Below are 22962 nucleotides of genomic sequence, written 5' to 3'. Positions count from 1 at the left end.
AACACATCCCTTGGTGTGCAAGCTCTATGGAACTGTTTGTATAGCATTTAAAACTGTGGCAGGAACTTTTAAATATGGATACTTTATTTTATTTACTTATTTTGGGGGGATACTTTATTTTGAAAGTTAGAATTCTAGACCAGTGAAGGGATTCCATTCTCCTCACTGTGGGGACAGGAACCTGAGACAGGACTTTTTGAATTTGCTCCTGATCTCATGACTTCCTGTTCAGTTTCCTCTTAATGCCTCACAATGCTTGGCCATTTTCCTAGCCCTACAAGGCATAAAAATTGCTTTCTCCCAACTACCAAATGTGAAAAAATTCCAATACTTAATCGGTTGATATTAATATTAATATTTAAGTGTCAGGCCTGAAACAGAAGTCTCCGGCCAGTGGGAAAGGCTCTGACAACCACAGCACATAGGCAAGAGAACAACTCCAAACGTGTTTAATTACAGGGAGCCCCTCACAGCATGGAACCAGAGCACAGGGGTCTCAGAAAGCAATTTTCCATTTAGACCATGCTCCTCAGCTAATTAAAAAACCAAACAGGCCAGCAATCTGGACAAGGAGACAACGAAAACCCACAAGTTACAACACAGGTAAAGGTACGTGTGAGCCTAAATGGAAATGAAAGCTGCAGGAACCCAAATGTGAAAAACAGCCATTTATAGCAGTGGCCCTGACGGATGAGTAAGTGCCTGACTGGCGAATGACATACTGCCCTCTCACTTCGTGGCTGAACATGGAAACACTCCGGCCATCTGCTGTATCTGCAGAAATCCTCAACTCAGAGGAGTAGAAGAAGAATGCAGGCTTTGGTTGCAGCTGTAATGCATATGCTCACAGCCAATGTGTGCTCTTGGCACTGCCAGGATTTCAGGTTTGAGCCCTCAATGACTGATCTTTCCCCCTCAACTGCTCTATCAGATTTCCCAGGTCTTTACAGGAATCTGTTTGTTTACGGGGTGCAAGACATATAAGGGAGGAAGGATGCAGAGTGGTCACTGACTTTCAAACGAGCTCCATTCTACTGTGACTATTGAAATGCCTCACGGATGGAAGAAGGATGTTCCAGCGATTTGATGCAGGTTTGCACTAGTCATAAATCCTGCTTAGCTTCCTTCCACTTGCAGTTTATTGCATTAACATTTCTTTTGTGCCGGCTGCTGCTGGGAAGCTATTGTAAATTTGGGCAATTACGACTTTTGTTCCATCTGCCCCTCCCCTCCTCGGTACTGTAACATCAAAGGTGGCCAATTCAGCAGAGGCCGGTTGTCTCTTAAATCCAACCTGAAATAGATGTTATTAGAAATCATAGGCTCTAAGTGAAAGGTAGCAGAATAAATCATAAAGATGCTGCTCTAGCCTTTGAGAAAGTCTTAAAATAAGCTTTCTTAAACCTCCTGCACAATGCTGCAAGTCAAAGCCTGGTTAGGCATTTCAGGGCCTCCTTGTCCAAATCCCCCTAAAGTAGATGTGTGAACCATGTCAGACAGGAGGCATGCACCCAAATGCCTGGTTTCCCATCAGCCCTGTCTCTACGGGGGTTTCAGTGGTCTTAAAATAATCTCTCCTGAAGCATCTGTGCAAACCGAGTGGGGTCCTCACTCCTGCTGTGGGGCTGTGGCAGCCCAGAGAAATCCCAAGATCCAGATGAAGGTCCTATAGCAGGTAAGGAGGGTCAGCAAGCAGCTGGAAGGCTCCATGGACAATATGGAGCTGCTTCTATTTCTGACAAGCTGTCACTTGTTACAGGGGAGGGAAGGAGGGATGGAGGTGGGGAGAGGGAGAGAGAGAGAGAGAGAGAGAGAAAGAATTTGAGAGAGAGAGAGAGAGAGAGAGAGAGAGAGAGAGAGATACTGAATCTGAGCCTCAGGAGTGTTGGAGTGTTGGTGATTTCATAGGCAATAGGACATTGCATTGCTCAGCTCCATTCTCAACAACTATCTGAGAACCTACTGTGTCACTTGGTGGGTGCTGGATGGGAGAGGGGTTCAAAGATGAACAAGGACAACCCCTGTCTCAAGAAACTTAAGACCTAGTAGAAGAGACAGGCCTAACGATAACTGACTATAAGTTGCTTCATAATTAGTTTCACAACACAGGCACAAAATGTTATACATCCTAGTTCCTCAAAATGTTAAACATATAGTTACCATATGACCCAATAATTCTACTTCTAGGTATACCCAAGAGAACTGAAGTCGTATGCCCGCAATATACACTAATGTTCACAGAAGCATTATTCACAATAGCCAAAAGAGTGAAAACAACTCAAATATCCATGATGGATGAATGGATAAATAAAATGTAGTATATTCCTACAATGGGACATTACTTGTTCATAAAAAGGAATGAAATACTGACCCATGCTATAACAGGAATGAACCTTGAAAACATTATGCTGAATGAAAGCCAGACACAAAAGGGTACAATTATAGAATTCCCTTTACATGAAATGTCCAGAATAGGCAAATCTATACATTCAGAAAGTAGATCAGGGGTTGCCAGGAGCAGGGAAGAGGAGAACATGAGAGTGACTGCCAACGGGTGTGCGGCTTCTTTCTGGAGTGAAGAAAACATTCGGAAACTATTATTCTATACAGTCCTTAAGAACAGTTTTGTAAAATCTTAGGGACTTGGAGCTCTGTATAGTGTGGTTTCAGGTTTTGATGATTCTAGAAACTCCTACTACCCGCTGGGGCCTGTTTCACCAACACATGGAGCAGCTTATATTTATTTATCCTTTAAGTGATTTGGGGGCAGTAACTATACTTATCTCTACATCCCTAGGACCAGCAGCACGTAGAAGGAACTTAACAGGTGATTGAGGAAGGAAGGAAGGAAGGAAGGAAGGAAGGAAGGAAGGAAGGAAAAGAAGAGGAAGGAGGGAAAGGAAGGAAGAAAGACAGAGGGGGAGGGAGGGAGGAAGTTATATTTGCTTATAATGAGCTTATAGTCTAATTTTTTAAGCTTTCTAATTTCTCCATTTTTTTATCAGGAGGTTATTACACCACAAAAATTTTGGTACTCTAGTGCCATTTTTATGTTAAAATTGGTCAAACAGTGGCAATTTTGTATGGTTCACTCTAATTTAGGGTCACAAGAAAAACTATCATTTTGGTCCTACTTCATTATACAAAAAGCATTTTAAATTTGGGGCTCTGAAAGCTCCTTCAAGGGACATCAACTGAGAGGCAAGGGGGAGAGTATCTCTCAACTACCTCCTCCAGAAAAATAAATCAGTTTCTATATAAGAGTTGGTTTGAACTAAAGACCTAAAGATGTGTGTCTAAAAATTTGTACAGCTTATTTACAACTCTAGATCAACTCAGATATTCATTTTAAAAATGGTCCTTAGGTCAAAGAAACAAGAAGTAATACTTAAGCTTTTTGCTTTCAGTTCATTTAAAAACCGTAGTGCTTACAAATTTTCGTGCTGTGTGGGGCATCTAGGGAGAGGCATCTGTGGAAGAGGCTACCATGGTAGAAATTCTTTATAGGGCAGTGATAGTGGGTTAGAAACTCAAAGCAGCAACCTAAGAGTTAATGAGGAGAGATGCTAAATCCAGAAAGTACTTATTAACCCAAGCCTTTCTGCTTAGGGTCTATACTACCCTGCTGCCTCTACCCAAACAGGACACTGTAGGTCTCAGAAAGCTTTTGTTAAAAGTAGGCTGACAGCTATTTATGATGAGGGGGTTTTGTTTGTTTGTTATTCAAATAACTCCCTCCCCTAGGAAATACAAAGGGAAAATGTCAGAAGTATGTGATTAATTATTTTTTAAATAGATGGGGTCCCCTCTGTTGAACTAAAAATAAAAAGTATGTACTAAAAAAAGAATCCACCATTTAAACAGTAGATCCTCATAGGTAAGTTTGATATTAATTCTCTCAAAAGAGTTGTGTTAGTGAGTCAGCTAAATGACAGGGGGTTTGTCTAAGTACCAACATCCTCCAAAGGGCAGCTGTCAGGGACATTATCAAATCATAAGTAGAACCAGACACTGATGATTTGACCAATTGGTGATGGGGGAGTAATCCAGTTCTCTTATCCTCCAAACTGTGCCGTAAATGTGCTCCCTAAAATACTTTTAACATTAAAAGAATATATATTACATGCTGCTGGGGACTGGGGGAAGGTGGTGATGGGGAAAGGGACAGGCAGGAAGACAAGGGAAAATTCCCGAAAGAAAAAGCCCACACCAAAAACTACTTTCTTTTAATTTTTTTAAGGTTCCTTTCAATCAGCTCTTAAAGCAAAGACAGAAGCTGAAAACATTCCACATATACAAACAGCAAAGAACTCCAAATGCTTAGCCAACCAGAACACTGGAAAGAGCTTGCTTGGTACCACCAGGCATGACCAACTTCAGTGGGTTTAACAGTAAAAGGAGATGAAGCCAAACTACATGCAACTTTCCCTTCTAGCAAGAAAAGTGGATAAAACTTTCCAGTGGGGTCGGGAGAGGGTCCAGAGGGATAAAATGCTACTTAACACAACAATGTGAATAGAATTTAGGCCACATGCAAATCTCATCCACAGAGTTTTGCATATACAATGCAATTTACTGCTCAGAGGATATAATCTATTTGAATTTAGAGAGCTAATTAATAAAACAGTCCAAAAAAGAATGTAGAGTTAATTGTCATCCAGCTTCTGGGCTATTTCAATCCAGTTCTTTATTTCAGCTGTTAAACAAAATTCCAAATATTGTTATAGCAATTATGTTTTAGTTGTGTTAAGACAAATTAGGTTTTAGTCAAATTTAAGTCCTTTTAAGAAACACTTGAAAGACTGAAGCTGCCTTTTTTCTCCTCAGAGCTTGTTCTGTGATAGATAAAAATTTCAACAACTATAAAGGTTTCAAGTTAGACCACATCGAGAAATAGTAAATAAATGTAACTGTCAGTAAACAGTGCTAGATCTTTTTGCAATTACTAAAGTTGAAATAATTAAGTACAATCTTCAAAAAAGCACACTCTCATTTATAATATAGCTGGCCATATGGGATATAAACCACATTCCTTCCTTGCTGTGAATCATGGGATTAAAGATAGCAATGATTTTAACTCTAAAATTCCTCTTGACTTTTTCTTCCCTTTAAGTATGCCTGCACTAAATAATTTTTGCTTTTCGCTGATTACAAGAAGTTTGAGCCAGATTATTTTCCTTGGGACAACCTGTCAGTGAATGCAATGAAACAATTCAAAACATTCTGCAAATAGTGTCCTCATGGCTCATTCTTGATCCCATTTCCACCTGAAGCTTGCTGAAGTAAAGCACGATGCTTCTCCATTCTTTCTTGGTATATGTGCTTCTGGAATTCTGAAACTGAAAATGACCTAAATCTAGTTCTCAATAACTATGCTTAAAATGTCAACAACTCCAAGAGGTTTTTGAGTGGAAGAAAATACTTCATGAATTTGTATTAAATCCCAAGGACTAGATCCTGAAACCCCTACATTTCAGCCAGCGTGTACTTGTCAAGAGAGGGGCAATACTTAGAGTGTGAGGCTTATTTTATGAAGAATCTTTCCAAACTTGAGTGGGCAGACCTGGAAAATGCTAGTCTTACCTTGGCCACAGTCCCAAAGGTGCATCTGTACCATTGGCTTTTGTCAGGATGAATGATGGTGTTGAGTAATTTCAGGAAAGCAACTCATCTGCCAAAATAAGACTGCCAAGATATTTGGAGTAACGTAATTTAGCACTTTGATGTAATTTCACTTTCTGGTTTTACAAATAAGGGAAAAGTTGCCTTCTGGCCATCGTAGCTTTTGCTCTGTGCTTTAATTCTCAGGAATAGAGCTATTTCACCATCCTCCATTCTGTATAAAATCTGGAAGAGATATATTGAGCATATTTCTTCTCTCTCTTTAAGCCACCACTTTCTTATTCTCAGTTCACTTGTTATTTTTCTAGTAATGCCAAGTTTGTACACTAAAAAAAAAATCTGACTAAAAAAAAGCCAAAGGAATGATATCATTAGCAAATGCAAATATGCTAATTAAGATAAAAATATAATGCTTAAAAAGTCCAACTTGTCATATGTAAAATTATTTTAATGACATATTCAAGAAGAATCTGGAGATTATGCTGCCAAGAAGGCAATACATTTAAGGCAATCTTACAAAGTATATGAAATCACAGACTGTAATATCCTGCAACTATTTTAATTTTAAAAGCTCGGTTTACAAATATATACCAATATTTTTCTCACTTTTAATCACTCCCCCACTGTTTTAGCATAAGAGCTAAAATAACCTAAAACGCCCCCCTAAAACACACACAGCAAGTCTGTTACACAGATCTAGGAAACAAAAACGTATGAAGAAAAGAATTTTCAAAATAGTCTCAAACAAAGCAGCAAAAAAAAAAAAAAAAAAAAAAAAAGGGTATAGTTCCTAGGTTTTAGCTACTAATAAAAATTTTCCTGGGAAATTTTTACTTTAAAGCAACTCTAAATAAAAATGCATATAATTAAGGGAAAGACCATTGCTTCAAACAGATTGACTGTCTTTAACAAGTTTCTCTCTTTCTAGCTACTCAGATATGCTATATTTCCTAATTATCACCTTTTAAGGGCCATCTGGGCCCATTCCTCCCCATCAGGGGGCAATTCCATTTGCATTGTTCCTGGGTTTAGTCATGATCAAGTAGTCTGGTGGTAAAGTTCATTAGAAATTAGAACAGAAGCATTCAACCCAACACAGTAAACCAAGTATGTGATACTCAGGCACCCACAGGAGAGATGATAAGCACTTCATACATATTCTCACATAACTAATAAGTTTTCCATGTGCATTTTATCAAATTGGTTAAAGAAACATTTAGCCTAGTCCCTGACCAGGTATGTAATGAAAATTTGATTAAGTCTCCTCATATTGCAAAATATTTCTCAATTAAGGCAACATAACTATAGTCCCTTATGTCTTTAGGTTCAAAAGTCTATTAAAAACCCTTTAATGATTCCCTCATTTACCCTACCATTCACAAGCAGTATACTACTTCCTTCCTGTAGAGAGCACACAAGAATTATCCTAATTGTGTTTTCTGTGAAACGAATGCACATTACAGAGAAAGCGTATCCAATCCACAGACCAATGCTAACGGGTATAGGTTCCAAAGAGCATCCCCTTTGTCCTCATCAATAGATCATCCTATACATTCGCAGGCTCTTTACAAACATGTTTGTGTGACAAAAGCGAGCCTGGCCCCTGGATATGCTAGATAGTTTAGGCAGGGCTAACTGGGAAAGGCATGGCTAATTCAAGGCAGCCATGTATAAGGGTCCTCGCTTCGTACCTCGTAAGATCTAATACATAAAACTCAGGAAATAGTTACCTGCCTCATCTTGCAATTTCTAAGCCTGGTTTGCAATGGCCATCTTAATCTGAAATGCCAGCCTATTGAGATCGAAAAGGAGCACTCCCTGCTGAGACTCGCAGCCTCATCGGGCTATACCTTAAGTCTTGCAAATGAAGACAGCTGCAGAAAGCCCTAATCTATGCAAGACAGGTGTAGCCCTGGGGCTCCCTACCAGTGACCCTAGGAGCTCTTAGGGCTGTGAAGTTAAGAAGTTACTGTTATAAAAAGAACTATTTCATAGCCTCTCATTATCGAGGTTACAAGGCTTTTTAAAGGAACAATAGCTTATTTCCTCCCATTTGTACCTTGATATTCTCCCCTGCTTTTCTGAAATTCCTTTATTTAGACAGTCCCTAATTCTAACCCCAGCTGGGACACTTCAAATCAGAGGCACAGCTCTCGCCTAACGGATGCTATTCATTCAATGCTATGTAGAAAATTTGGTCCTACGTCAAATTCTCTATTTTTAAAAACCGATCCTAAAATCTACTATCCAGACATTAGTAGAGATTTCAAGAGAAAACAATGCCTATAGTTTAATCATCTTCTTGAGATTCAGTAATGAATAAAAATGATAATACTGCTTAGTAAAAAAAAATCTACAGCAAAACATAGTACCACTGAAACTGAGCCAACAGGAATTAACTCAAGAAGTAGTCATTGAGTTCCCCCACTTCCCCTTCTACCCAACCTCTTTCTCTTTCTCTCTCTGAATGTACTGAAACAAATAAAGTTATTTCTGAGGTCAGTTCCTGGTCTCGAGTGTCTCCCGAAGGGCTGAGAAAACAGAACTCTGTCTGAGATGTTTCTGCCCTGAGAGGAAATGGGGTGCGCCCTGAGAGACTGGGGTGAATCATCAGCAAGGCCACCACCTGATGCTGTGCCAGGCCACTGAGCTGAGCATGTGTATAAGGTTACTAGCAGAGAGGAGATTCACCAAACCTCAAGGCTTATCCCTTGGGAAGACAGTGCGCCCCCTGCCCCGCCCCCATTTGAAGGAGCAAAGTTTTGCTCAAATGATGCTTAAGTTATGTAGGTTTCGGTAGAAGAGGCAGTTGAAAATCCAAAAATCTTGTATGTGATTATACTGAAAGTTTGTCCTTAAATGTCATTTTTTAAAAATGGTATTACTTTAAGGCATACTTTAAAAATCTGGAAGTTGAAATATTAATTTCAAAATAAAGAAGATAAATATTTTTAAACGTTTAGATTTTCTTGAATTATTTTAGAACTTACTTTTTATCGGTTCTACTATATTTTTCTACCTTTCATTTTTGAATACACATAATAGGCTTTTCCTCAATTCCTATAGAACTGTAGAGTTTTTATAAAAGTATAAAATTTGAAACAAGTGTAGAAAGGTTGTAAATATACCAGGAAAACCGGGCTACACTTACATACCCATTACTTCTAACAATTTCACAAGAAGGAGCACATTTTCATGAGTTGTGTGATGTTTTAGCAACAAGACTCCTATGGGCTTTAATGGAAGTCACACAGCTAAAACTCCACGTACCACTTTGAAAATTTAAGAGTAATTGCTAAGTCCCCCTTAGAGGGTCATAGAAATATTAAAACCAAAGTATTTTGCTAAGAACTCCAATTATGCCCGAAGGCTTACATCAGGTTTTGTAAAATGATTGGTCACACATATAATGTACTCTAATACTGTTTTATTGGCTGGTTGTTTTTCTTTATAAAAGAGGGTCTTTGTGAAGTCCTGTCTGAAAGGGAACATACAATACAGTGAACTTCAGTTCTCATGTTCATTTAAACCCATGGCTCAATCTTACAGGGGAGGTGTGCGCAAGAAATAAATGGACTGGGGATCATTTTATCTCGTTATCTGTAAACTCGGAGCTGTTCCACCAGGCAGGTAGATTTTGAAAAAATACATTAAACTGCTGAACATAACCAGCCTGCCCTGGTAAACGTTCATACTAAGAATCCGTTCTGACTAGCTGAGCCAGTAGGACTGACCCTCTCCGTGTGATGCAGTGGCAGCATCTGTCTGAGAGTCCCTGTAGTAGGAGTAGTTGAACCTCTGACTTCTTTCCGAAATCATGCACATGACAGTTTATGAACCTGGAGAAAGGACCTAGCATTTCTACTTTAAGTGTTTTTTTTAATTTTAAATAATTTCAAACTAACAAAATCTGCAAGGGTAGCATTAAAAACTCCTGAATACCTTTTACCCAGATTCGCCAGCTGTTAACATTTTACTACATTTGGTCTATCATTACTGCCCTCTATTGATTTATTAATTGATGTTCATAAATTATACAGATGTTTATTTTTTTCTCCTGAACCATTCATAAGATGTATTCATTGTGCCCCTTTACCCCTAAATACTTCCCCAAAGGGCACTCTCCTGTACAACCGTACTACAAAGATCAAAATCAGGAAATATAACACTGATACAATGCTGTTACCTGATCTATACACCTTTTTCAAATTTCATCAATTGTTTCGATAATGTGATTTATGGTCTTTTTTTTCTGGTCCATGATCCAATCCCAAATAATTCATTGCATTTAGTTTCCATGCCCCTTTAGACTTTGTAAATCATGAAACTACATCCTTCTTAAAGACACTATTCACAGACAAACAACTCCCCTCAAAATCTTCTGATGTTATGGCTCTGGTCGAAAATAATCACAGGGAAAGTTAAAATATATAGAAAAAAATAGAATTTTTTCCCTTCCATTAATGGAATAAGAGCACGTAGGATAGGCCACAGTAAAACATCATGAAACATGTGATGCGTTTTCATGTCTAAGCTGTTTATTTGGTTCAAGCCTGATGTCAACATGACTAAGGTTTCAGGCTAGTAAGAGAAACAGAAGCAATCACACACTGAAGCCGTATTCTCTGTGGCCATCCCATATCTGTGCTGCTGGTCAGAGGGAAAGTTAGAAGTAGAGCACAGGTACCCATGGACCTGTAGTAGTAGCAACGGAGAATACACTCCAAATTCTAATTCTACCCTGGTGGAATCATCATTACTCAATAACAGAAACATATTGGATAACTCAAGGTCTTACTTAGGTATGAAACAAAAAGCTTTTCTACTAATAGTGACAAAACCCTAGGTTTTGGATCGGGGGTGAGAGTTTTGGTCTGTTAGCTGACCAGGCCTTATCAGTTATTTCTGGAGGCCTCATACAAAATTGCCTTTTATAATACTTGGTCAACTTAGATATCATTCTTCTATTTTAATGCAACAGGAGTATCAGTCAGCAACTGTTACCTTAACCCTACTAATGCCATTTCATCAGGCTACATTACTCACCTTCTAACTTGGTGCACAAGGCATTTCACATGGAATCTATGAAATGTGAATATGTTTTCATGGAAGAGTACGCTGTGTCCTTAGACATCTACAGGCATGAGCACAAAGTACAATGGGTGCAATAGAAATCATATATTCTTTCGTGAATGTGTGGAAGAAGACATGGATTTTAAAGAATGCCTTACATTTGTTGTCACACACTGCCATTTTGAAATTCTCCCAATTTCCAACTGCTATTACCCATGAAAACACCAGCTAGTAGAAGCTACTTTATCACAGTTTGCTTTCAGCCAAAGTTGTGAATGCATGATATTACTTATATGTGGGATATAAACCTAAAAACAACAAACAAACAGGACAAACAAACAGACTCATGGACATGGACAATAGACTAGTGGTTACCAGAAGGGAGTGGGGAGGAGGGAGGTAGATGGGGTAAAAGGAGTCAAATATGTAGTGACAGAAAGAAATCTAACTATGGGAGGTGAACACACAATGCAAATACACACACACACACACACACATACACACACACACACACACACACATATAGACATGCCTTACTGTTAAAATATACAGTTGAAACATCAGATTTCGTTAACTAATGTCGCCATAAAAAATAAATAAATAAGTAACTTAAAAGAAAAAGTTTCCGGCACAACTACTGAAAACTGCAAACTGAGTATCCTAAATTTTTACATTAACTACTGTCCCAAGAATAAAACATAGTCATTTAGATATTGCTATTTAAATTCTAAGTATACACACTAGAGAGTAATCTAGTACATGGCTCTTTAGAATGCTATTTCTGACACCAGGACCTAGTTGCCAAACACCTTCTTTGATTGAAGTTTAATAATAGGTACTTGGAAATCTGAAGGCAGCTGTTAAATTTTGTATATAATTAATGGCTAGGAAAAATCATGGATATGCTTTTCTCTTGGTTTCTAGCAGATATGCTCCCCTCCCTCTCCCATTTTGGAAACAGAAGAAATATGGTTTATATAAAGTGGGTTGTGGTTACTCATTACATGACACTTGGACAGATGTGTCATTTGCAGATATAATAGGTCTGTGCTTCGCCACCCCCTACACAATTACTCAGATCACCATCTGAGGAGCTATAAGAGTGATTCAAAAGGTAAAAAAGACAGTCCCAGCACAGTGAACATCTGAGTAACACTCTGGAAAGCAGAAACACAGATCCGCCAAGTGAGGAAAATATGAGCAGAATAGCCCAAAAGGCCACTCTGTTAAAGAGGAGTTCTGGGACATCGAAGAACACTTCTCAAGGCCTAAAAAGAGTTCAGTTCTCTCTTTATAACAAGTATCCAGGGCAGAGTGGATACTTGTTGGACAATTAGCTGGACAATTCGGGTCACAAGGCTTTTTTCTAAGGAGCAGTAGATCAGCAATACAAAGAGTTAAAATATTCTGAATGAGAAAAAACAATTGCGGCATCCATGTTGTTTTTCACTGCATGGAGCAAGGAGCCAGCACGTAGTAGGTCCTTATTAAATGTCTGATAAGTGAATGAATGCTAAGAGAATTATCCCGTACTTTCCATTTTTAAAGAGTTAACCTACATGAAAGTATCAGGAGAGTGAAATATTTCACACTAACTCTTACCACCTACCTTTTCTTTAATTATATTAAAAGATGATTGTAACAAACCCACTCTAAAGTCTCTGAAACAAAAAAGATAATAATATTTTCCTAATTTTGGTTTGGTCGTAGAAAAGGCAAATTGGTGCATAATTAACAATTTGTTGGTGCAAATTCATCTGCATCTTTTAATTGGTGTTAATTAGATTAGGACTAAAATTTCTTTAATCCTCTATCTTGCCTTTTTTGATGCAAACTAATTTTCTCAGCTGGATGTCAAAGTTTCCCATTAATTACACTTTTCTAACAGGAGCTTCTTCAACCACGAAGGCTCAGACAGACCAACAGCAGTTTTCAGAAGGGCTGCGGACCAGTCTTTTGGGGAAAATAAGGAATGGTGAAAATTGGCACTTGGGAGATAACTAGTGAATTTACCTAAATTCACTGGTGAGACGAGGCTTCCACAACCAGCAAATCAGGGACTGTCTGACACATGAGAGCCTCCAGCATTTGGTAGCTGTAAATAACATCCTGGAATGTAAGGCAGCCCCACAGCACAGATGTTAGAGCAGACTTTCGGAAACGATGACAAAATGTTTAGCTTTACAGTTAAGAAGATAACCCGCTTTTATATCCCCAAAATAACAATAGTTGTCTTTTACTCCATTACCTAGGAGCCATTCAAAATATTGGTATCCCCATTTCCAATGGAAAACAAATGCAAGTGTAAACCATCTTAGATGAATTAAGTTCCACATTTCATATGGTTTCCTCCAAATATTGTAAGCCTTCTACAATGGTTAACATGTTGGGACAGCGGGGGTGGGGGAAGCCACAAAATACATTCAATATCTTTTATGGCAAGGTGACCTGAAATAAAATTTTATGTAGTTAAGGATTTTTGATAGTTCTTTATCCATCGCTTTCCTCTCACTATGTAGCAGTGATGATTGAAACCCGATGTGTACTGCGAAAAAAAAGGCTATAAAACATTTTATGTACAAATAAAACAGTAGCCATTAAGTTTTGCTATGATGTCTGAGTAGATATTCAGTATGAAAACATGATAAAACAACTGTAAACTGATTGTGATCAAATGTAATTACAATCACTTGTCTCCAATGAATGACATGAACTAAACACAGTCACAGACTTCTCCAAAATTACTTTGGGCAAAGAACCAAGAGAACACTATATTCTTTCTTCACTAAAGGCATTTTGCCAAATAAATCGCAAACACACAAGCTTTAATAACCACGGCCAAAAAAGCACTTGGGAACTCATTATAGAAATGTTTAAAACCACACACACACACACACACACACACACACACACACACACGCGATCATATCATATCTTGATAAAACTCTTTCATATAATATAATCCTACTGAAAAGCCTCTCATGTTTGAGATTTTAAATTGGTGCTCTCGAGTAAACCCAAGGACTGACAGGCAATTACAAGTCTTCCCCATCGAAATCAATGTGTTTGCCTGCCTTTCCTGGCATCTTCATTTTGGAGATACCATAAGAAGATTTGCTTGAAGATTTTTATGCAGCTAAAAGTACACAATGACTTGGATCTAAAATAACCTTATTTTTCCATAAGCAAGTGCACGTAGATGGATTCTCTCCCTCACTCTTTGCACTTTTTGATGTGGCTTACTATGGTTTTGTGCTCCAAAACAGAAGCAATATATAGATATATATATATCTATAGATCTCTCTATATATATCTCTATTCATTTAGCACTTCAGTAACTCAACAGTAACTATGGCTGAAATGGCTCTAGGAACCTAGGGACATGGGAAAGAAAAAAGGACAACATGTGTTCTAGGTCCTACTTTTCAACTTTGTCTCATTTTTTGACCTCTAGCCCTGAAATTTTGGCAATAATGACATAGGCTATTTGGTAATACTAGCAAGAAAGCAGAAATCTAACTCCACTCCTAAGTATATACCCTAAAAACATACATCCACATAGAAACTTATGTATAAATGTTCATAGCAGTATTACTCATAATAGCTAAAAACAAAGCAGAAATAACTCAAATGTCTATCAACTGATCAACAGATAAATGTGATAATACTATACGGTGTAACATTATTCAGCCATAAGAAAGAATAAAGTACTAATATATGCTTGAATATGGGTGAACCTTGAAAACATAACACTAAGGGAAAGAAGCCAGTCACAAAAGACCATATGATATGATTCCATTTATATGAAATAACCAGAATAGGCAAATGTATAAGAACAGAAAGCAGATTAGTGGATGCCTAGGGCTGGTGAGTTTGGGGGGGCAATGACTGCTAAGGAGTATGAGGTTTTCTTTTGGGGTGATGAAATGTTTTAAAATTGATTGTGGTGGTAGTTGTACAACTCTGTGAATAGACTGAAAACCACTGAATTTCACACTTTAAGTGGGTATATTGTATGATATATAAATTATATTTCAATAAAGTTGTTGTACATATACTTGAAAAAGTAGAGATCACTTACATGTTTGGTCCCTTTAATGTGTGTTCCAGTGTAAGCTGCAGTGTCAACCATACAGATTGATGAGTGCTCCAAATAATTTTATTTAAACTTTGTCCTCCCCTGAAAGAAATTTTTTAAAAACCAATACTTCTTCCAGATCTGCTCTTGTTGAAGCCACCAATGAGACCCACGTTGCTAAATCCAGTAGCCAATTCTCAATTCCCAAATTACTTGACCCACCAGCAGCATCTGACACAATTGCCATTCCCATACCATTTTGATATATGATTTTCACCCATTTCCTTCCCCTGCTGCACCTTTTCTTTTATCTCTTCTAAAATTATCCATGTCCTACTTATTTATTATCTCCGTGGTTTATTGTCAGGCTGCTGAAATGTAAGGTCCAGGGTGGTAGATCTTTGTTATGTTCAAATGATAGATCTCAAATGCCTAGGACACAGTAGTTCCTCAATATATTTGCTGGATGAATAAATGACTGCTGAAATCTCACTGGACCCATCACCTGCCAACATTTGTTTAATGGCTACTTTATGAGTTAAGGGCATAAAATTTTGCTACGCAGATTTTTAAACAAAAGGAACAGCGAAGAAAGTTGAGGTATAGTTATTGCTGCTGTTCTTATGTATGACAGCCCTGAAACATGCTAGGTGACACAGAGGAGACTCACTCAACTCCATGAGTCTTACAGTAAAATTGTGGATGTTGAGATATTTACACTCTTCTAGCACATGAAAATTTGCAGGTAAAGAAGAGAATGTGCTCTAGATTTCCCAAGAGCTTAAGTATCCACATTTGGAGCAGAGAGGAAATAACAGATTATACAGATGTCTCTCAGACTCAAGTGACCTTCAAGATGTTCACAGTTCTTTGGTGATGCTTCTCTCTGCAATGACAATGTAGAGATGGGCTTTAAATAGAGAATCTGAAAATAGTCCATGCTACAAAGGAGAAAAGTTAAAGTGACCTGCCTATCTTGTGTACAACGTTGGTCTTCTTGTAAGCAAAATGCATTGCTGGGTTTAGAAATGAAAACACATTGATCTTATTCACAATGTCATTTTAGAAATGTTATATGAAATTTTCCAATGTGAAAGCTCTGCCCTAAGTCAAGATTTTATATATTCAAAAATTTATTGTTATGGCGTTTTCTGATTAAGACTAAAGAAATTCCCAAAGAAAAAGATCTAAAATAGTGTAGGGAGGGATTTCAGGACCTCATTATGAAAAGGAGCCAGGAAATAAGCAGAGGGACCAGCTAGTGCGAAGAGCGCGAGGTAGGAAATAGCTCGCCGCACATTAGGGGTGCTGAAAGGAGACCAGTGTGGCTTCAGGAGAGTGAGCGTCGGGGAGAGGGATAGAAGATAAAGTTGGAGAGGTCAGCGGGAGCCAAAAATGCAGGGCCTTGCAGACCATGGTGAAGACTGCATTTCATTCTAAGTTCAATGGGAAAGATTATAAGCAGAGAAGTGACATGATCTGATTCTCTGGCTTGCTGTTTGAAGAATGGCTCCCTTAATCCATTTTTCCAAGAATGATGAAGCAAGAATGAGATGAAAAGCAATGAAAATATCGAGATTTTTCACAGCCCAGCATCCCCAATGAGTGGAGATGGACTACATTCCCACAGGTGGATTGAGGGTTGAATGTTAAAAAGGGACCACAGTCTAGATGAGATCAGTGGGTTGATTTTGCAATTAACCAGGGTTTGTTTTTGCTTTTGCTATTGTTTTGGCCAAAAACAAACTGTACAATTCCAGAAAGTCAGTAATAGAGGATATTTTCACATATGTGAAATGTTCGAACATCCTTGTCTTTTATTTGAATAGTTGAAGAAAGGTGCAGATAGGGTCCCATTAAGGATGGGGCAGATGCATGCCTGTTTTTAGAGCATGTGTCTAGAAATTGCAAAAAAAAGTTAAGTTTCAGGAAATTATAGACGACCATGGGAAATTCCACGTGAAATAATTTGGATAGTGGGATATTTTTAAGTATTATTTATACACGAAATTTCTAATAGACCTTTTACTAAAATTAAATAATAGAATGAGAAAATATGTCTGTAAGGAAACTTAACAGATTGACTAACACCAAACTTGTCTTGCAGTTCCAGGAACTCTGTCTCTAATCCTGAGATGTATAACTGTGTGGGGTGCAGAATACCATTTCTCTCGCAGTTGTAACAGCTCTTAAAAGCTAAAAATAGGGATCTTTATGGGAAGTGAAAAAGAAACTTTATAATATCCATGCAATTGAAGGCAGGCTCTCAGTGAACTCGGAACTCTTTCAGAGGTGAAGAAAATGAAACAATAATTTGAAACCCCCACTCAACGTTACATTTCCTACTTGGAAAGCTAAGGTACCTGGGAATATCCAACTTTTTTAAGGCTTATGACCTCCTCCCAAACCCGACTCTAAAAGGATACTGTGAAAAGAGTCTGTGGACGTTTGCAAATGGCTAGACAAGGCTCTGAAAGGAAAACGAGACAACCCAACACACATGTTCTTCACAGTAGCTTGGGGCCCTTAACTCCTCACTCCCTTTTTGAGGCTGAGGCTCTATAAAAGCATCGGTGGTTCTGCCTGGAGACCGAGGACACGTCTGGGGGCTTCATCTCCTGCCTTCCTCCCTGACCCGGGATGCCCGACTCCTTGGTCGCTTTGAACCCGGCTTGAGTCCCTCCAACTCTTCATCTACATTAGCACCGTGATTCAACTCTACCATGGCCTTTGGCTTTGGCTATGTCCCTTAACCCTTCTTCTTGGATTAGCTCCAGTACCGGGCATGGACTTGGCCAGGCCATCTCTGCTCTGGAAGCCCGAAGCCCAGCTAGGGTTCCGAGACCAGCCTCATGCCCAGGGAAGAAGTTTAGACACAAGCAATAGAGAATGTGCACTTTTTCCCTTTCTTTCATGTACCAGAACAAATTTGTGTAGTCCAAATGACCAACAGTTGATTGATGATGAAGGTTTATTTTTGCTCCTCTTCTTTTCATACTTAATTGTTTAGCAAGCATTCATAAAAAATGATGGGTGAAGACGTCTCGGGTAGCCACAGAATTCTTCAAATACATATACCCTTTTGTCCTGAAACAGACCATTTGCCAACTAGATTATTAGGGACTTTTTTCGTAGAAAAAAATGAGGTGAGAATGAAATGAGTTAACTGGTAAAATTTAAAAGACAATGTTTATTAGGAGTATCTGTTCCAGTCAAAAAGGTAAGAAAGTTTTTTAGATAATACCAAATACACTATATGATTTCATAAAAATGATTTTTAAAGTGGATGTTAGTTGCTCCCACTAAAATGTTCAATTTTATTCTATAAACACCCAAAGACTACCTAGGAAATTGAGGCCAACAGACAACACACATACACAGAAAATTGTGTCTTACTATCATTGAACCTTCAGCTTATTACAGAATTAGATGCAAGGTGGCCTCTCCACTCTTCCAGCAGCAGTATCCTTTACCCCGAAACACACTGCAATCCTTTCCATAATCTGGCTGTGCGTGTGAGAGAGAGGGAGAAAGAGAAAAAGACAGTGAAAGAGAAAGAGAGGGAGAGGGAGAAACAGTGAGAGGGGCATGCTTACGGTACATTTACAATGAAAACAACATATTATGTGCTCGATGTTCTTCCATTCTGTTCAGAATGTACCTAGCTTTATCCTCAAGGAATGGTTACATGTCGGGGATTAGTTACAAGTGTCAGCTCCCACCAAATCCTAGTAGAGCGGTGATTTCTGACAGACCCTGATTCCATGAGACCCCCAGAATTCTAAAGCTTCCAAAAGAACCTCACAACCACCTTGCTTCTCTGTTCACTTTTGAGTCTACATGATGTCTTTTATTTTAGGTTGGATATTCTCCAAAAAAGAATTCCAACATGCCTTCAGTGTGCAGGCACTCAGGTGGGGCCCAAGACATGGGAACACCATCCCCGTGTGCTCTGCCACACGCAAAGGTGCAACGCATCAGTTGTGCCTTCTGTGAGACCACCAAGTATGGGCAGCAGCATCAGACAAACAGAAATACCACCACCGAACAGCCCGAATACCACCGAGAACATCTTTAAAGTCAGCAAGGCATTTTAAATTTTGTTAAAGTACGTGGATATGCCCGTTCCTAGTGGCTTTTTGGGTCAGTGGAAATTTTCACATTGATAGTGTAAATTCTGCAGCATATTTTGACACCTGCTATATCTGATTCAAATGCAAAAAAAAAAAAAAAAAGGAGTCTACATAATGAAAAATCATTCATTTTTTCCTTTCCTGTCCCAGCAGGAATAGAAAGCAATTCCAAGACAGACACTCTGCAAACGTCTCCAAGGTTAGAGATTTTGGAGGGAGGAGCTGGCCAGTATCTCATGCCCTAAATCACTGAAGCATTTCAGTAGACTGACTCAAAATAATAAGGGAAAAAAAAAAAAAACCTTCAGGGAAAAGCTCTGTGAGGTGAGTAAAGTTCTGGCACAGAACAGGTTCTTTCTAGAACCATCTCAGAGTCTTATCATGTCAGACCCAATCTCTGGGGTCTGCTCCAGGTGTCATACCCACCACGGTCATCACGATGTGGTGAGGGTCAGACTGCTGAAAGCCGCTCTGGTGTGGTCAGTCAGCACTCAGCCTCTTGCTGGGTTTAACTTGGCAATGCAATAGTTTCTCTGAGAGAAATCTATTTACCTCCACCCACCTCCAGACCTTTCCCAAATGTCCGTCCCTTCTTCCCTTATCCCCTATTGCTACTACTCTCCATGTGGCCTTCTCGGCTTTGCTGCCCAGAAAACGTTCCAATGCCCAAGAACCAGCAGGCCTCCTGCCCCATGTTCCTTCTAGCAGGTAGACCTGCGTTTGGGAGGTCTCTTCATTCTTCTCATCCTCAGCTCCTCTAAATGAAACCAGCAGTAAATCCCTCCCCAGACATATCTTGGAAATGATTAATCTCTCAGATTAACTGAATGGGCTCAAATATAAAAATATTTTTTAAAAACAGTAGGGTCGTTAAAGAGTGACAGATTTAAGCGCCATCTGGGCTCGCTGGTCAGGGTGGCGCGAATTCCATCAAACGGCTGAACGGTGCACGATCTGGGAATCCCATCTGTTTTGTCCAACATGAATCAGTCCAACAGTTTGGCCATTTTGATGTTAGAGTTGTTTAAAGAAAACCTCAGACATATAATACTATTAGTTGTTTCCTCCTTCTAGAATGCAAAATGTATGCTTGATTATCACAAAGATAGAAATGAAGCTTGATTTGATTCTACAAGCAGACCTAGTGAGATTCTAAATAGACGTTTATTCATAAAATGATTATTTCCCCAGAGTTGTTTTTTTTTTAAATCTTTGGACTTAAATATGTGGAGACTTTTCTTAGGGTTACTATATGAAAGTTTACTTTAATAATTTTTTTCCCACTGAAAACTATATTGATAAGATTTTGGAGTTCGTAAAATAGGAAAAATTTTTGTTTTCTTTCTCATTTTAGTTCTTCCTCCTCTGTTCCCCTTAACCAAAATATTTTTATGAAAATAATATGGAAGAATTATAATGAAAAGTAGTCAAGACTATCACTTTGACAATTTTAATTATTTTTAAGAAACGTGTACCTCTCTTTTTTTTTTTTAACAAGTAAAGAAAGTCTTTTCCTGGCTTTTATAAACTGTTTCTAACATTTAGCACTTGGACTGCTTCCCTGTCTTGCTGTGCTATAATAATTCTTAGAAACACTAATCAGATTTTCCTGTGCTCAGTAATGTAGTTGTTTCTGAACGGTAGCAGTAAATTGCCCCAAAACAAATACTTTGGCTACCTAGCTTTTAACAAGTGAGAGAAAAAAACAAACAATTTTTTATAAGTAAATATATTTTGCCTATTTTGAGATTTCGTAAGAAAAAAACCCCATATTTTTAACTATAAGACAGAATACCCATTATTAGGAAACATTCTTCTGCTCTGATATGGTGAATATAATTTCTATCTTTAAAAATACGAGGGGAAATTTTTCTATTTTATTATTATGCTATAATTATGTAGCATATTATGGTATTTTACACATGAAACACATGAAAATGTAGTAATCATCAGGCCAAAATTCATGTAATTCTGCATTAAAGGGTGATGGAATATTATCACATGATTTCATTCCTGTTTTTTTGTCATCTTTTACAGTTATTATGTGGAACCAAAATAACCTCAGTCCTAGATTTTTCTAACCATTTTACATGCCAAATACATTTTCTAAAAAAAAACAGAATTCTCTGGAAAAATAAGTTGGCACTGTGTCGTGTTATGAGTATGTCCATTTATTGTTACCTCGTCTATAAAACCAGGATAATAATATCTTCCTGTAGAACTCTTTCAAGGATTATAGTTAATAATGTTTGTAAAAGTACATTAAAAATTATAAAGTGCTGTGCAAATGTAAGGTATCATTAGTAATCATAACAACAATAACTTCACATTCTTATGAAACAAAAACTACTGAGAAATAAAACATTCATTTTCCAAATCTCCCTTCTGATTAAATAGAGAAGTATGTATATAAGGATTTCTTCTAAAGCAGCATTTCACAATTGGCTTTAAAGCATCCACTTCTGGGAATTCAAAAGTTTCAGAGAAAAATTATTTCTGTATTTGACAAGTTTTAAAATGCAGAAGAGTCAAATTATCAGAAACTTTATCTGAATATTTTAATTTCCTAACAGTTCCTGTGGCCAATTCAGAATTTAAGAGCATGGGGAAACTTCTGTCCCAGAGAACTGGTCCCAGAGTCGAATCAGCTCCATGTCTATGACCCTGATTACCTCAGTAAATGTCAGTAATCCAGAGTTATAATCCACTTAGATCACTGACTAAGGCAAATGCTGGGACTTTTTCTTTTTTTCTTTCAAGTTTATAAAATCAATCACAAAAAGAGAAAGAACTTTTGGAGGATAAATGCTATCCACAAAGTCTTTAAGAAGAAAAATTTCATTAAATTTTAAGTCTCATCTTTCCCTGCATCACCTGAAACAAAGAAATGGGTCACAGGATTGGGCTCCCAGTTTATTCTTCCCCCTACCCTATGGGGACTAACCCTGCAGATGCTCCTGGAATAACAGCAGCAAATGGGATCCATCAGAAGCCAGTTTTAGTGACATGGAGCAGCTCAGGTTGTCCTTGTGAGATGCCAGCTGGCTTCTGCACAAAGGTGACAAGCTTTCTTTGTTTGTTACTAATCCCTTTGGCTTTCTTAGCATCTCCAAGTCACATAGACATATACTATCAGGTGGCCACATTACTGATATTTGGTCTCCATGGCAGTGTGGTGCCCACATCCCTAGGCCTGGAGTGCTCATTCTGCAGGCGCACAAAAAAGAGGTCAGTATACTTGCTTGCGAGATGGTTTTGCTGTCCAGCAGGGGAAGGTGAGAACACACTAGGCCATAGGATAGGGGCTGGGCAGCAACGAGTGCTTCGGGTAAAAATGACAAGTAGGTACAGTCGTGGGAGAAATACCACAGAGACATTCTTCCTTAGTCAGGTAAAATGACCCAAATGAAGTAGCGCACATTTAAAAGATGCCAACCAGAACATGTCATTATTTACACTGGTGCATGTGGCTAGTATCAAATGAGGCCCTTTTTGCTCTAGTTTCATACACTGCTCAATCAATGGATGCATATCTCTAGGGTTTATAAAGTATAAGAGAATATTCCCCTTGGGGCTCACCTAAGTCACACTAGATGAGCTAAGACAAGTAACAATCTTGCACTGCCCTGTTTTCATTCTAGAATACTCCTTGACAAAATAATATTTTGAAACCATAGTTCATTTAACTGTATCTCATTCCCGGTATCTGGACTCATTTGAATAATTTTATTTAACCTTGGTTTAAAGAAAATGTTCAGTGTCCTGCATCCAGGGTGATGTTTTTACTTTGTATCAACAGTGACCATCTTGTATCTCAACACTGGATTCTGAGCCACTTAACAGTGGCCCGTTTAAAAGTAAATATAAACAAACAAACACAAACAAAACATATTAAAAGAGAGAATAATGCCAATAAATGACAAGGAAAATGCTTGTGCAATCTAAAAAATACTCAACTCTCAATAACGCCTTATTCTCCCTCACCTCAGGAAATATTTTATAAATGTGCTATACTTTATAAGTTATTAGATCAGATTGTGGCAAAGGATAAGATGG

At 38.3% G+C, this 22962-nt stretch overlaps 1 protein-coding gene across 5 annotated transcripts in view; it reads right to left on the bottom strand.

Moving 5' to 3' along the window:
* The window catches only part of CLYBL (citramalyl-CoA lyase), a 215700-nt gene that overhangs the window by 142905 nt on the left and 49833 nt on the right, over positions 1-22962 (bottom strand). The window contains exon 1 of one of the 5 annotated variants that reach the window (XM_039849579.1): positions 12709-12818. The exons of the other annotated variants lie outside the window; for them this stretch is intronic. Coding sequence (XP_039705513.1) covers positions 12709-12803 — 95 coding nt within the window. The 5' untranslated portion in view covers positions 12804-12818. Of the gene's footprint in view, positions 1-12708; positions 12819-22962 lie in introns of those variants that run through there. 5 annotated transcript variants of the gene reach the window in all.

Source organism: Pteropus medius, unplaced genomic scaffold (genome assembly GCF_902729225.1).
Source record: "Pteropus medius unplaced genomic scaffold, Ma_sr-lr_union100, whole genome shotgun sequence".
NCBI classification, from domain to species: domain Eukaryota; kingdom Metazoa; phylum Chordata; class Mammalia; order Chiroptera; family Pteropodidae; genus Pteropus; species Pteropus medius.
Note: the sequence above shows the minus strand (reverse complement) of the source record. Positions and strands in the feature narration are given on the sequence as shown.